This window comes from Stegostoma tigrinum, chromosome 34, assembly GCF_030684315.1.
Source record: "Stegostoma tigrinum isolate sSteTig4 chromosome 34, sSteTig4.hap1, whole genome shotgun sequence".
Taxonomy (NCBI): domain Eukaryota; kingdom Metazoa; phylum Chordata; class Chondrichthyes; order Orectolobiformes; family Stegostomatidae; genus Stegostoma; species Stegostoma tigrinum.
In genome coordinates, this window is record NC_081387.1 from 12982103 (window position 1) to 12996904 (window position 14802).

The following is a 14802-nucleotide window of genomic DNA, read 5'->3' on the forward strand; positions in this document are numbered from 1 at the left end:
AGTTACTCACCACAGGATTCCAAGTCTCTGACCTGTTCTGGAAGCCGCAGTGTCTATAGCAAGAGACCAATTCAGATTCCGGTCAATAGTAAATCTGCACCCCCCCCCCCCAACCCCAGGGTAATCACCGAGGGTAATGCTTTTGAGGGGAGGCGGTTGAGAGAATGTCGATAAGCCGGCATCAGATGATTGATGGGGTGATGGGTGGAGTCCCCGTGAAGTGGGACGACTCTAAGAACGGGTAGCCTCAAACTCGCTCAGCCAGGCCCTCTCCTAACCGGCCCCCTTCTCCTCTCCTCAGGCGCAGCGGAGGATCCTGGAAGATGACCTCACCGTCCGGCTCTCGGTACCCGGCGACACCATCGTCATCAACAACACCCAGCCCGGTCCCTCGGCTGGCCCGCCCTCCAACTTGTACGAGCGCATCGGCTCCGGCGACCCGGAGTACCAGGAGCCCAGCCGGTTCCGGCTGAAACTTCCAGACCTGCCGCAGGGGGCCGACGGGACGGGTAAGGCGTGAAGGAGCAGAGAGCCGGGGGTTTTGGTTGCGGGGCGGGGGGGCCGGGGAGGGCGTTGGGGTGCTGGCTGCGAGAAGTCGGCTCAGTGCCCACCGATTCTGCTGTGACAGCTCCTGTAAAGAGCGGGAGGCCAAGGAGCTACCTCCTTCTCCTTCCTTCGTATCGAACAGGTTAACGAGGCCCTTTTGCGCCGTTAATGGGCTCGGGAAATTTGTTTGGGAGGCTGGGGAGCGATTGCTCCCTCAGCTGGGGCTGGGCGGACCTCCAACTCAGAAACTAACAGCCTTAACATGCGAAGTCTCTTCCTCAGACCCCGTAGGGCTGTCGAAGTCTGGACCTCTCCCTCCGAAGCTGGTTGGGTGGGGAGGAGTCTCAGTCATGACCATTATTGATAAAAGCAGGCTAGATTACCCATCCAAGACTTGCTGGGGCCAGTGAGGTCAGCGTTTAAGACAGAGATCAGCCAAGGTATAGTTGAAAGGACCAATCAATTTGAGGCCTTTAGCGCCTGAGCTTTTTTCTACGGTCTTGTTTTACTTCATTGACATCCTTCCTAATTCTCTCTGTCTCCACTTTACTTTCCTCCTTTAAGACATTCCTCGGAACCTGTCTTTTTTTATTTCTGGCCTAAAGCTACTGACTGTCTGACCATCTCCTGATGTAACCTTGACGCTGTATTTCGGTTTCACCATGGTCCTGAGGAGAGAACATTTTGTTTAAGGGTGCTACTCAAATGCACAGAGAGGGTGACCAGTGGCCAGTCGGCATGACTAATATTATTAGGCGCGTGCTTCCGAACGGGGGGTTCATCCAAGAGGTGACTCGTATAAAACGCAGGCTGGTCTCAATAAACCCTAAAATGCATCAGCTTAAGCCTCGCTCAAGGTATGGAATTGTCGGGGAGAGGCCATGCGGCCCATCAAGACCACACTGGCCCGCCCACCCACCCACACGACCAACCCTGGCTATAGCGCGGCCAATCCGCTTACCTGCACCGTGGGCCACCCTGGAGGGAAAGCAGGCAGACACGGGGAGAACGTGCAAACTCCACACAGACAGCTGCCCGAGGCCGGAATCGAACCCGGGCCCCGGGCGCTGTGAGGCTGCAGTGCTAACCCGCTGAGCCACCGGGACTCCCTAGGTTTTGACTTGTTCTGCACACCATCCTTCAGGAGGGACGTCAGGGTTCCGAGAGGGAGGGAGGAGAGACTTATCTGAACAGGCTCAGGGGTGGAAGACTGAAAGAGACACAGAATGTAACTTGCCGCTTGTTCGCCCGAACCTGGGTATTGTCCGGGTTCGGGGGCGGAGGGGGAGGGTGCGTGGTGGTGGTGGGTCATTATGTTCGCACGGGGACCACTTCAGCTTCATCAACAAACACACCCTGTTTACCATGAGGGCGCTCCTATGCAATTGATGTACCCTCAGAAGGATTCCTTCCTCCTCTTCCCCCCCACTCCTCCCGCTGGGTGCAGTATCCACTTCCGGAGCTGGGCTGGAGCTGGAGCGTACCCGTTCAATGGAGCCTTGGAGGTTTTGCCCCCTGGAGATTGGGAGGTGAGGGGGTGTGGTCCGTGGCTAGAGGGCATCCTGGTGAGAATGACAGCACCTATTGCAGGCATTGAGGGTCACAGGCTGAACGGAGGTGGGGGGAGGAAGGGGTTGGGGTTTTGGGGAGACAGTTACTGAGGGCCCCGAGAGGGAGAGAGAGAGAGAGAGAGACAGAGATTGAGACTTCTGAGCGGGGAGGTGACCCGTTTGTGATTCCCGCTCAATTGGCATTGCCCCCATCTCCTGGTGAGGGAGGAAGGAAGGAGTCGAGCCAAGGGCTCTTCCCCTTTGCTGCTGGCCACCGGGGGCTCTGCGGTCTGAGAGTGCAGGTCTGACCACCTATGCGGCAGGCGCTGAGTGTGCCGGGACTCACTGCCCTTGGCAAACCCGTCCGAGGAGACTTCCCGAGTCACTCTCAAAAAGTAGGTACAGCGAGGTGCCAGCGCCTGGTGGAAGATGTCAGAGAAAGCGTTGCTGGTGCCTCCTCTGGAGGGAGACGTGCCTCCCTCCTCAGATGATGTTGGGTCGGTGGTTAGGGGAGGGCGCAGCTCCTTCAAGTGCAAACACCACCGGCGCCTGCAGGAGGCGAGAGAGGGAGCAAGAGGATGAGGAGGGAAATCAGAATAGAGCTTCGGGCTTGCACTTGGAGCACTCGCTATCCTCTCCTGCTGAAGGAGACGGCGAGGGTGTGAACCACCCCCCCCCCCCCATCGCCCTCCCTATCCTACCGTCGGCTGGTTCCTTCTGGAATGAGTGAGAGGAAAAGTGACTGGCACTGCCCGCAGTGCTGGCTTGAGCACTGGCGTGGGGAGGAGGTGGCCCTGAGCAAGGGAGCAGGAAGCGTAGAGGGCATGCAGGGAATGAGGCAAGGTGTATGAAGACATTGGGCTGGCAGAGGTGGTCACTAGTGAGTCTTGATAGTGGGCAGACGCAGGGGCAGATACAGGGGTGGGGGGGAGGGGGACAGGCCTGAGGTGACAGTGGGGAGGGAGAGAGAGGAGGTCGTGGCTTTCCCCCCAGTGAGGCACGACAGGGCATTAAACCTGCTGAGGAGGGGTAAGGGGGCACTGTGGTGGGAGTGCCAGTCCCCGAGCGCATAGGCGGGCACTGGAGCTCTTATTGACAGGGTAGCCAACCAACCAACTTATCCATCGAGCCTTCAGGACCTGCTGGGCGTCCCCTGGTGACGCTGCTGTAAGTCAGCTGGCAGCATCGTACCGGGTGGCAGGGCCTGGCACAGCTGCTACGCTCCCAAAGAAAGAGGGTGGCCCCCCACTCCTTCACCCTGCCCCTCCGGGACCTCCATGTGCCAATTTCCCTTTCTCTGCCACCTCCTTTGGCGTTGTGAAATGTTGTATGGGGAGGCAGTGGCCCGAAGGTAGAATTGCTGGACTGTTCAGTCACCCTCTCGTCCTGGGTTCGAATCCCACCAAGGCAGATGGGCGGAGTCTGAATTCACTTTGGAAAAAAGAGAATCTAATTATGACTGTGAATCTGTTGTTGATCATCAGGGGGATATAAAGCACCCATCTGGTTTGCTAATTTCCTTTATGGAAGGAAACTGCCATCCTTACCTGGGTCTGGGCCTAATGTGACTTCAGACCCAAAAGCAATAGACAGTAGGTGCAGGAGTAGGCCATTCGGCCCTTCGAGCCAGCACCACCATTCATTATGATCATGGCTGATCATCCAATGTGGTTGACTCTTAAATTACAACCCCGCCCTGGGTAATAAATGCTGAGGCATCCAGTGACCCAGGAATGAATTAATTTTATTTTGGGAATGGTGCTGGTGATGGAAAACCGAGCCATGAGCATGTGTGCTGCTGGCCAGCAGGAGGCACTGCAGAGGCACAGTGCCTGCAGAATTAGGTGAGTAGCAGCAAAAGCCCCCAGCCCTGAGCTGACTTTTCGGTAGTATTCGGCTCTGGCCTGATGGCTGCAGCTCACCGCCGCCTTCTCGAGGGCAGCTGGGCATGGGGCAATAAACGCCGACCCAGCCCAGCGATGCCCACATCCTGAGAATGAATTGTCACTTTGATTGTGCGCTCTAGTGGATACAGGAGCTTTGGGCTGGGTATGCAGTGCCCCCTGCAGGTTGCCTATTCGGCAGGTGGGCATAAAATGGGGCAGGGTGCCAAGCCTGCCCACCTCCCTGCCCACTATCAAGCTGCCGTTATGATACAGAGGTTGGGCAGCTTCTGAAATTAGTGATTATTAATTATGGGAAGCTGAGTCGACCCTGATAATGCACTGCCCACACAGTAAGGCGGCTGGTCCAGTAAGGAGTGGGATCCTCGTACAGAAGGTTTGGAAAGGCTGTTGAGTGCATTATGTAGGTACGCCACTGAGCTCACAAACCATGATCGAGGACCTTGGGGTGGTTGGGGGGGGGGGGGCGAGAGCGAAACTGTGGTGTATCGGATACATGAAGTGTATTTCCAGACCCATTGATGCGTTAAAGCAAGTTGTCAGTCGGCAACTGCATCTGGTGGGCACCTGGACACAAGTGGATCGAAAATCCCAGCGGATTAACAAACTCAAATCAGCCTCTCAGGCATGGAGTTCCCTGCCTCCTGGTCAGTTTTGTATCTGCCCTAACTTCCATTCAAATTTATCCGGCCCATTCCCCCCCAAAGTTATATCAGTGGTCGTCGGGGGTCAGTTGACCTCAGTTGGTTTGCAAAGCAGAGGGATGCCAACAGTGTGAATTCAATCTCCACACAGGTTAGCTCTCTCCCCTCCCCTAGCATGTGGTGACCCTCAGGTTAAGTCACCATCATTCCTCACTCTCTCTCGCTCTCTTTCTCTCTCTCTCGCTCTCTTTCTCCCTATCTCTCACTCTCTCTCTCACACACTCTCTCGCTCTCTCTTTCTCTCTCTCTCTCACTCATTCTCTCTCTCTCACTCTCACTCGCTCACTCTCTCTCTCTCACACACTCACTTGCTCTCTCTGTCTCACACTCTCTCTCTCTCACGTTCTTTCTCTCTCTCACACACACACTCTCACTCTTTCTCTCTCGTTCTCTCTCTCACCCTCTCTCTCGCTCTCTCTTTTTTGAGAGAGCAGCCCCGTGGTCTGGTAATACTTTGGCGACTTGACTTGATATTAGTGGTCCACATTTTCACCATTTGCTGGATATGGCCGGCAAGAGGTGTTTCCTGAGTTGCTAAATGGATTTATTAAGTGAGTCACTAATTTATGGTTTCAGGTTCTCCCTGAATGTTTGAACATATCCTTTATGCCTACTCTGTCAAACCCTTTCACAACCTTAAAGACCTGTACAGTCCCACCTAGATATATATAATGGTTCAATCCTAGTATTATTCTCTTTTCATTTTCTGTTGTGCCTCTCTATTCCTTTTATGACAGGTTTGCATTATCATTATTGAAAAGACAGTCATATTGTAGGCGCTCTGCATCTTGCAAACATCAGGACAAATGCAAGAAGACCAAATTTCAAACAATTACAGCAATTTACATTACAGGAGAAAAGAGTACTGATTTGGTTAAGCTGGCTCTGATTGGCTGAGATGGTGCCATGGAAAGAGCAATGGGGAATAGTAAGGCTTCTCCAATTACCTGAATAGTTCAAAGAAAGGTGCATTTTCTATCATTTGGAAAGAACAGGTTCCTGTTTCTGAATGTATGTCCTGTCTGGCAACCTCAATTGAACTCTGTAATCAGCTGAATGATTCTCTTAAATCAGTTGTTAGCTGTTGGTGCACTCAGGACTGTTTAACAAGAGCCATCCAGTTGCACATTAATCGTAGATGTGTTGGATTTTTGCAAAGGCGAGCTGGTTGAATACAGCTTAAACACCACCTCTGACAAAACAGCCAGAGGAAGTTTCTGAAGAAGGGTCCCAACCTGAAATGTCAACTTTCCTGCTTCTCCGATGCTGCCCAGCCTGCTGTGCTCCTCCAGCTCCACACAGTGTTGTCTCTGACTCCAGCATCGGCAGTTCTTACTATCTCAGAGGAACATGTTGTTGTGTGAGCGAAGGATGAGTACACAACTCTCTAAGCAATATGCAAATTCTACCAGCACTACCAGCTTAATCTAATTGTTTTTCAATTCTGTGCCTCCAGAAACAAAGACCATAGTTGTTCATCCAATGTTCTGATCTTGTTATCCTGTGTTTCGTGGTTTGAGTTTCTACATCCCCCAGAGATGCCTGTCTCTACCCCGTTCCTCTACTCTATTCAGTCACAGCGATAGAGAGAGCAACTCCCCAAGATGTCCCACCTCACAATTAACTTGCGTTGAAGTTAACTTTCCAGTTATTTCATGACCATTCTGGGAGGTGTTTTTTCCAGTGCTTCCCTGTATTTTGTCCCTCAATCCCCTACAAGGCTGCATCCTCCAGTTTGGTGTCATCTGCGAATCTTAAAATTGTACTTCTGATACCCATTTCAAATTGTTTATGTAAATGGTGAACGATCATACTTCCTGCATTGATCCTGATGGATTGCAACTTCCCACCTTATGCCCTTCTGAGGAATCACTTTCGACCTCGGTTCTCTGCTTTCCGCTTTTATTGCGTGTCAAATGCCAACAGTGTTTTTTGGCCTGTTGTCTCTCTTTGTCGAGTTTCGTGGCTTACCTTGTTCCTTTGCATTGTAAATTTTAATTAAGTGAGTTCATGACCCAAGTAGTAGTTAGGCTTCTCTCTGGAATGGAATATTTAATAGTATAAACTTATGTACAACAAGATCTCAGAAACAGGAGGAGTCTGTTCAGCTTCTTTAGCACATTTTGCCATTTATTCAACGCATGGCTGACCTATCCCCTCAACTCCACAAATCTTCCATACCCTTGGTCCAACAGAAATCTAATAACCTCAGTCTTGCAAGGTCCACAAGAGCCCCATTGTGATCAAATGTGGTAAAGACTCAATTTCTATTACAGCCTTCACTGTATTTAAAAAAAATACTCCTGAAACTCATGAACAAGAGCTCATTCAAGACTTTAAAATCCTGTCAAGTACTTAATTCCTTACAAAAACAAACACCTTTGTGTTCATAGCCAAGGAACATTAAAAATAGGAGCAGGAGCGGGCCATTTGGCCCCTCGAGTCTCCTCCACCATTCAATAAGATCGTGGCTGATCTTTTTGTGGACTCAGCTTCACTCACCCGCATGCTCACCATTGCCCTTAATTCCCTGACTGTTCAAAAATCTATCTTCGCCTTAGAAACATTCAACCAGGTAGCCTTAACCGCTTCACTGGGCAGGGAGTTCCACAGATTCACAACCTTTTGGGTGAAGATGTTCCTCCTCAACTCAGTCCTAAATCTGCTTCCCCCCTTATTTTGAGGCTCTGCCCCCTAGTTCCAGTTTGACCCACCAGTGGAAAAAACCTCCCTGCTTCTATCTTATCTATTTGCTTCATTATATTATGTGTTTCTATAAGATCATAGAATCCCTACAGTGTGGAAACAGGCCCTTTCACCCGACAAGTCCACACTGACCCTCAGAGTATCCACCTAAACCCATCCTCCTATAACCCACCTAATGTACAAATCCCTGATCATTACAGGTAATTTAACATGGCCAATACACCTAGACTTCACATCTTTGGACTGTGGGAGGAAACTGGAGCACCTGGAGGAAACCCACGCAGACACGGGGAGAATGTACAAACTCCACAGAGACAGTCACCCGAAGGTGGAATTAAACCTGGGTCCCTGGTACTGTAGTGCTAACCACTGAGCCACGGTGCCACCCTAATTCCGCACACCCCCCCCCCCCCCCCCCCACCATTCTTCCAAATTCCAATGAGCACAGTCCCAGTCTACTCAATCTCTCCTCATAAGCCAAACCCCTCAACTCTGGAATCAACCTAGTGAGCCTCCTCTGCACCCCCTCCAGTGCCAGCACATCCTTCCTCAAGTAAGGAGACCAAAACTGTACTCGGTACTCCAGGTGTGGCCTCACCAGCACCTTGTACAGCTGTAGCATAATATCTCCTGTTTTTATACTCCATCCCTCTAGCAATGATGGGCAATATACCATATGCCTGCTTAATTACCTGCAAGCCTGCGATAGGTTTAGGGTTAGGGTTTTGTGATTCGTTACACCATACTGCACATAGCTAATCCTTTAATAACCTCCGTGAGCTGTCAATCAATCTGCCCTGCATGTTACCGGGGCTAATTACTTGTCTGGTCATTGTCTCCAATGTTAAAGTACATCTGAACCCATAAATCATTCGCTTGTCGTTATTGCATTCAGGGGAAGACCAACTTACAATAAATCAGGCTGTAATCAAAAAAGTTTCTGTTGACAAACAAATAATAAAAGTTGAGGAATGTTCTTGAATTTTTGAATTCATTAGGATAGAAGATGTCTCGGCTATGATCGAGATGGTATCATAATAGTTGCTTTGCTGCATGCCCACTCCAGTATTTGATTCGGATCGAAATCACCTCCATGAATGTTGGTTGGGGTGTAAAATGGACAGATGTTGTGATAGCTGTAATAAATTTCCACTCCCAGGGTTGTAATGGCTATGGAGGCATTTTCAACTGGGCTCAGGAATGTTTCGGGTAGGGAGGGTGGGCTGGAGGAAGGAATTTCGGCACGACCTCAAAACAGACTGGACCACCCGATACCGTCTGCAGTTGAAATCTCTGGGGTTTCCCACATGACAGACTCGTACAGCACAGAAACTGACCCTTCGGTCCAACCCGTCCATGCTGACCAGGTTTCCCAAACCGAACTAGTCCCGTTTGCCTACCTAAGGCCCATATCCTTCTGAATGTTTGCCCAGGTGTCTTTGAAAAGTGTAACTGTACCTCTGTCCACCACTTCCTCAGGCAGTTCATTCCACATGTGAAACAATCAGTCCTCCTATTTTTTGGGTTGACCATCATGTTAACTTTCTGATACTTGCGCAAAGTATCAGCCTAACACCCCCTGGACAAAAATATTCAATAATTTCTCACTGTTTTAAACCCAAACATTCTGTTTCTTACCTTCGTACTTCACATTTCACCACATTATATTCCATCTGCCAATGTTTTACATATAAATTAGAGCCATTGAGCCCTACAGCATGGGGACAGACTGTCCTGTCCAACTCATCCTTGCTGACCAGATATGCTATACAAATCTAGTCCCATTTGCCAGCATTGGGCCCACGTCCCTCTAAACCCTTCCTGTTCATGTATCCATCACATGACAAAAGTAGCTGATGTCGCAAACTTCTGTGACATTCAATACTTTCATGTTGCAATGCCATGACATCCAATCAGAAAGCAGCTCTCCCTCAGGGATAAAGCCTCACTGGGTCTGGAAATGTGGACAGGGCAGGGAACGGGGATTTTTTAATACGTTGCTGAGTCAGTTAGCAAGTCTCTGCTGCACGTTTCTCCTCATGAATTGCTTGCCCACTCCCTGAGCCCGTACATATGTTTCCAGTTTCTGTGGCCATCCCCACAGCTTTCTGTCACACCCAGTATGGTCGTGAACCTGGGGACATTACATAGAAAAGGCGATGAAGTGGACCGTTCCAAATCCTCACCAGCATCCAGCTTCCCTTCACCATTACCTTTGCGATTGCCAGTCTTCGCTTTCTGACCTCAGCCAACCGTACCCGAATCACTAGCCAGACCGTGTGCTTCTTGGGTGAGTGTAGGTGTGGGGGTTGGGCGGTGGTTTTGGTTAGAGATGGTTGGATGAAGTCTCCCGTGGAGCATTCACACCTCCAGAGATCAGGGGCTATTTCTACGCGACCGATGTGGTTGAGTCAATGTTCCCTAAATCTTGAATTACCTGTTAACGCTGCAAAGGCCTCGTGGTTAGCTGCTTTCCCCAGATCCGTGGACCTTGACAGCTCATGAGAGAGGTGGCAGCGTTGGCTTCGTGAGGAAGGGTTGCCTAGAGGCAGATGGAGATCTATTAGGCGGGGTGGGAGGTGGGGGTGGAGTGGTGGAGGAGGGGAGAGCTCTCCATGGGAATTCCACATCATTGTGCCGTTTTCCCATCATCCCTTCCTCCCCACCCGCCCGGCCCTCCCTGCGTTTTGTGCCGCTCCATCCTGTTGTTTGTGCTCGTCCATCTGGTTTGTTCATCTCCGCCCTATTGTATTCCCTCCTCTCCGACAGCTCTCCTGTTAAGCAACCCAGCCTATCACCTTTTGCTCTCTGCAGACCGTCACCTGATTGGAGGTCCTGGCTGCACTTTGGACCAGGTCAAGCCAATCAACACTGACGGTAAGGACCTCGCCAGGTCGGGATGGCGCTTGGGTGGGGCTTGAGCGAGGGGGTGGGGTGGGGGGGTGCGGTGAAGGGGCAGGGGCAGCGGGGAGAGAATGGTGGTCAATCGGCAGCCATGTTGGGGAGGAGGGGAAACGTTGGGGGTTGCGATGACCCACTTGTATGAGGTGTGCTCCCCTTGCTTCTGACTCGCTGTCGCATTACGGTGGCTCAGTGGGCTGGCACTGCTGCCTCACAGCGCCAGGGCCCCGGGTTCGATTCCACCCTTGGTCGACTGTCTGTGTGTGGAGTTTGCACGTGTCTGTGTGGGTTTCCTCCCATAGTCCAAAGATGTGCAGGTTAGGGTGGATTGGTCAGGCTAAATTACCCCCAGGGATGTGCAGGCTGGGTGGGTTAGCCATGGGAAATGCAGGGTAACAGGGATAGGGTAGAGGGCTGAGTCTGAGGGGGATTGCTGTTTGGAGTGTGGACTTGATGGGCTGAATAGCCTCTTTCTGCCCTGTAGGGATTTCATTTCTTGATGTCTCTTTAAAACCCAACACGAAGCTGACTGGATAACTCAATTTTATCCTTTAATGTTATTTGTTGAAAATGACAGAATGACACTGAACAGTGCAGGGGTCAGGGGTGTAAAACTGAAGTTCTATCCCATCCCGAACCTTCAAACTTAATGTTCAGCTACAAATCTGATGGCCCTGTTAACAGTGAAACGTAGCAGTGAGACCGTCACAACTAGCTGTTCACAACGTACACTCGTCCTTTCACTGGGAACCAAAAACACACATTCTAAATTTGCAGATGACGCCAAACTGAGGTTGGGTGGAGAAGAGTGCAGTCAATATGGAAGGGGTCGGAGGCAATTACAGGTGGTACGCCTGCAGAATGAACAACTGACTTGGCAAATAAAGCTTGGCACATGTAAATGTAAGGTGGCATATTTTAGGCACAGTGGCTCGCGCTGCTGCCTCACAGCACCAGGGACCCAGGTTTGGTTCCACTCTGAGGTGACTGCGTGTGTGGAGTTTGCACATTCTCCCCATGTCTGCGTGGGTTTCCTCCGGGTGCCCCAGTTTTCTCCCACAGTCCAAAGATGTGCGCGTTACGTGGATTGGCCATGCTAAATTGCCTGTAGGCTGGGCTACATTAGCCATGGGAAATGCAGGGCTACAGTAATACGGTAGGGTGGGGTGGGGTGGTGGGTCTGGGTCTCGGTCTGGGTCTGGGTGGGATGCTCTTCCAAGGGTCAGTGTAGACTGAATGGGCCGAATGACCTGTTTCCACACAGTAGGGATTCCACATGATGTCCTGTATTACGTCATAGAACCCCTACAGTGTGGAAACAGGCCCTTCAGCCCAACAACCCCCAACATTGACCCTCTGAGCATCCCACCCAGACCCGTCCCCCTATAACCCACCTCATCTACACCTCCCTGAATAGATGGAAATGGGGTCTGGGACTGTTGGACACCAATAAGGTGGAAATATTTTGTGCAATCACCATCTGTAGATACTTAACATCCAATAACAGTCTGGGCGCGTTCACTCAGGGCCTCGTATTAGTCTCGAAATCTCAAACAAGAAACAGAAAATACTCAGCAGGCCACACAGCATCTGTGGAGAGAGAAACAGAACAAACATCTCAGGTTAAAATAGTATCAGAGATAATGGGAACTGCAGATGCTGGAGAATTCCAAGATAATAAAATGTGAGGCTGGATGAACACAGCTCAGGTTTCTAACTAAAAGTCGAAAGAACGACTGGTGCTGTAAATCAGGAACAAAAACAGAAGTTGCTGGAAACGCTCAGGTCTGGCAGCATCTGTGATGAAAAAAATCAGTTCTGAGGAAGGGTCACCGGACCCGAAATGTTCACTCTGTATTTTTTCCTTCACAGATGCTGCCAAACCTGCTGAGCTTTTCCAGTAACTCCTGTTTTTGTTCTGTGTTTTATTTCAGGTTTCTAATTGTGTCACACCTCAGTGATGTAGTGAGTTTTTGAGTGAAGGTGGCTACTCACATAGCTTCCTCAGGCCCCATTCCCTGTCAGGGTTCAGTTCCATTCTCTCGGTTCCTCCACTTTTCTCCCCACTAGTAGAGGCTGGTACAGTAACAACACTTAAGAGACATTTGGACAGGTACATGGATGGGAAAGGGTTTAGAGGGATATGGGCCAAATGCAGCTAGTTCAGTTTAGCCGCCACAGATGAATTGGGCCAAAGCGTCTGTTATTTTTTTTTAATTCAATCACAGGATGAGGACGTTGTTGGCTAGGACAGCATTTATTACCCATCCCTAATTGCCCAGAGGGCAGTTAAGAGTCAACCATATTGCTGTGGGTCTGTAGTCGCATGTAGGCCAGACGGGTTTTACCCCTGATGATTGGTAAAGTGGATTCTTAATTCCAGATTTTTTTTTACTGAAACCAAATTCCACCAGCTGCCCTGTCAGGATTCGAACCCAGGTCCCCAGAATAACACCAGGGATTAACAGTCCAGCAACAATACCACTAGGCCATTGTGCTGTATACCTTTGTGACTCTGTGTCCATCACATGCGCCCTCACAATGCAGTTTTTCACCCTTGGGTTAATGAGAAGGTTTTTTCTCTCCCTCGTTGAGAGCTCCATCCCCCCTCCACACCCTTCTTTAAAGAGATCTTGACCGTATCCCCCGTGTTTCCCACACTTTGGTCCCGGCCCTTGTCCTCCTTCCCAGAACAATGCTGAAATTCTCATGGGCCTCACCTCCCTCCCCACCAGCCTCCACGTTCAACAGGCCGTTTGCTTCACTCCCACCGCCTCAAGCCACAAAGTTCAGCATTCACTCCTGCTTTGTGTATTCCAAAGGGACCGTTCCCTCTGCAGCAATCCCGGTCCGCTCTGCGAGCCAATGCCGCACACACCCTCCGCTTCCAATGAGATGTAACGCTTGCCCTTTCGCCTTCTCTCTGTCCCCTCATCATCTGAGCCTCTTGCCAGCTGAAGCACTAACCTGCGTACACCTCATTCTCTGCTCCCGCTCCTCTTCGCTGTCTCTGCCATGAGATCAAACGCAACCTGGCTGACCACTTCGCGCAACAGCTCCATGCAGACTGCAAGTGCGGCCCTGTATTTCGGTCATTTTTAACTCTCGACCTCACTCGCCCCTGTGCTTGAACTGCTGAACTGCACCAACGAAGACCAGTGTAAGCTTCGGAAACAGCATCACATACAGCTAGGTGTGCTACAGCCTTCCCGACTCAGTTGGGTGTTCATAATTTTGGGCCATTATCTCTTTTTTCAACCATTTTATTTCTTTTTCCTTACATGTTTCTGTTCTGTTTTCTCTACTTTTTTGCTTTCAGGCAGCAATGCATCTCATCTATCTTTGCTCCTTCGCTTGCCCCATCGCCGCTTTCTCTGTTTAGTTAGCCCATTGTTCATTCTCTCCTGCCTGCCACCTCCCATTATCAAAAGAGCCGTGACAATTGCTCACCTTCATTGCTCAGTCCTATCGGAGCTGGGATGTCATTTTGAGGCCTCTTCTGCGTGGGGTTCAGTAGCCCTCTTATAGGAAGTGTATTATTAAACTGGAGAGGGTTTACCAGAACATTGCCGGGAATGGAAGGTTTCAGTTACAAGGAGGGGCTAGCACTTCTTTCCCTGGAGCGTAGGAGGCTGAGGGGGTGACCTGGTAGAGGTTTATAAAACCATGAGGGGCATGGATAAGGTGAACGGCAGGTGTCTTTTCCCCAGGGTTGGGCGGGGTGGACTTCAAAACTAGGGGGCATATTTTTAAAGTGACAGGAGAAGGATTTCAAGAAGACATGAGAGGCAGTTTTTTTTTACACACAAAGAGTTGTTCGCGTGTGGAATGAACTGCCTGAGGAAGCGGTGGGCGCGGGTGCAGTTACAACATTTAAAAGACACTTGGATAAGTACATGAATAGGAAAGGTTTGGAGGGATATGGGCCAGGAGTAGGGCAGGTGGGACTGTTTTGGTTTGGGATGATGGTCGGCATGGACTGGTTGGGCCGAAGGGTCTGTTTCTGTGCTGTGTGACTCTATATGGAACTTACTGCAGAGAGTTGCAGAGGAAACTAGGTAGGTGTGTGGTGGGGACATGGAATGGAAGGTTACGGTGGTGTACTTAAATCTGAAATGGTGAGAATGGGGATAGAGTGAAGTGTAAAACTCTGGGCCCATTCCTAATCATACATAACCTCACTGATATCCCCCTCAATGTTATCGGAGGAGTGCTCCCTCAGGCCAGCACATGCAGCTGAGGCCAAGCTGGAGCTATCAGCCATAAAATGGTAAAAGTTGTACAACCGATAGAAAAGGGTTTGTAGACTATGCAGTGGACCTTGCGGAAATTTGCAAGGGCCTGAGTTATGTCGCGGTAGGCAGCAGAGTTGAAAGTGGCGTCGGCAGGTCACTGGCGGTAGTTCATTGGACTCCCGTGATGGGCCCGGCCTCATGCCTTGTTTCACTTGGTATCAAACGCCTGCTGCGAGGCTTGCAGCTATGCCACATC

At 50.4% G+C, this 14802-nt stretch overlaps 1 protein-coding gene across 7 annotated transcripts in view; it reads left to right on the forward strand.

Annotated features, from left to right (window-relative positions):
• LOC125446303 (discoidin domain-containing receptor 2-like) overlaps positions 1-14802 on the forward strand; it is a 179412-nt gene that overhangs the window by 143991 nt on the left and 20619 nt on the right. For 5 of the 7 annotated variants that reach the window (XM_059639757.1, XM_059639755.1, XM_059639756.1 and 2 more), the window contains 2 exons: positions 302-509; positions 10180-10287. In XM_059639757.1, the coding sequence (XP_059495740.1) occupies positions 302-509; positions 10180-10287 (316 nt within the window). The remainder of the gene's footprint in view (positions 1-301; positions 510-10179; positions 10288-14802) is intronic. The other 2 variants (XM_059639759.1, XM_059639761.1) reach the window with 2 other exon arrangements.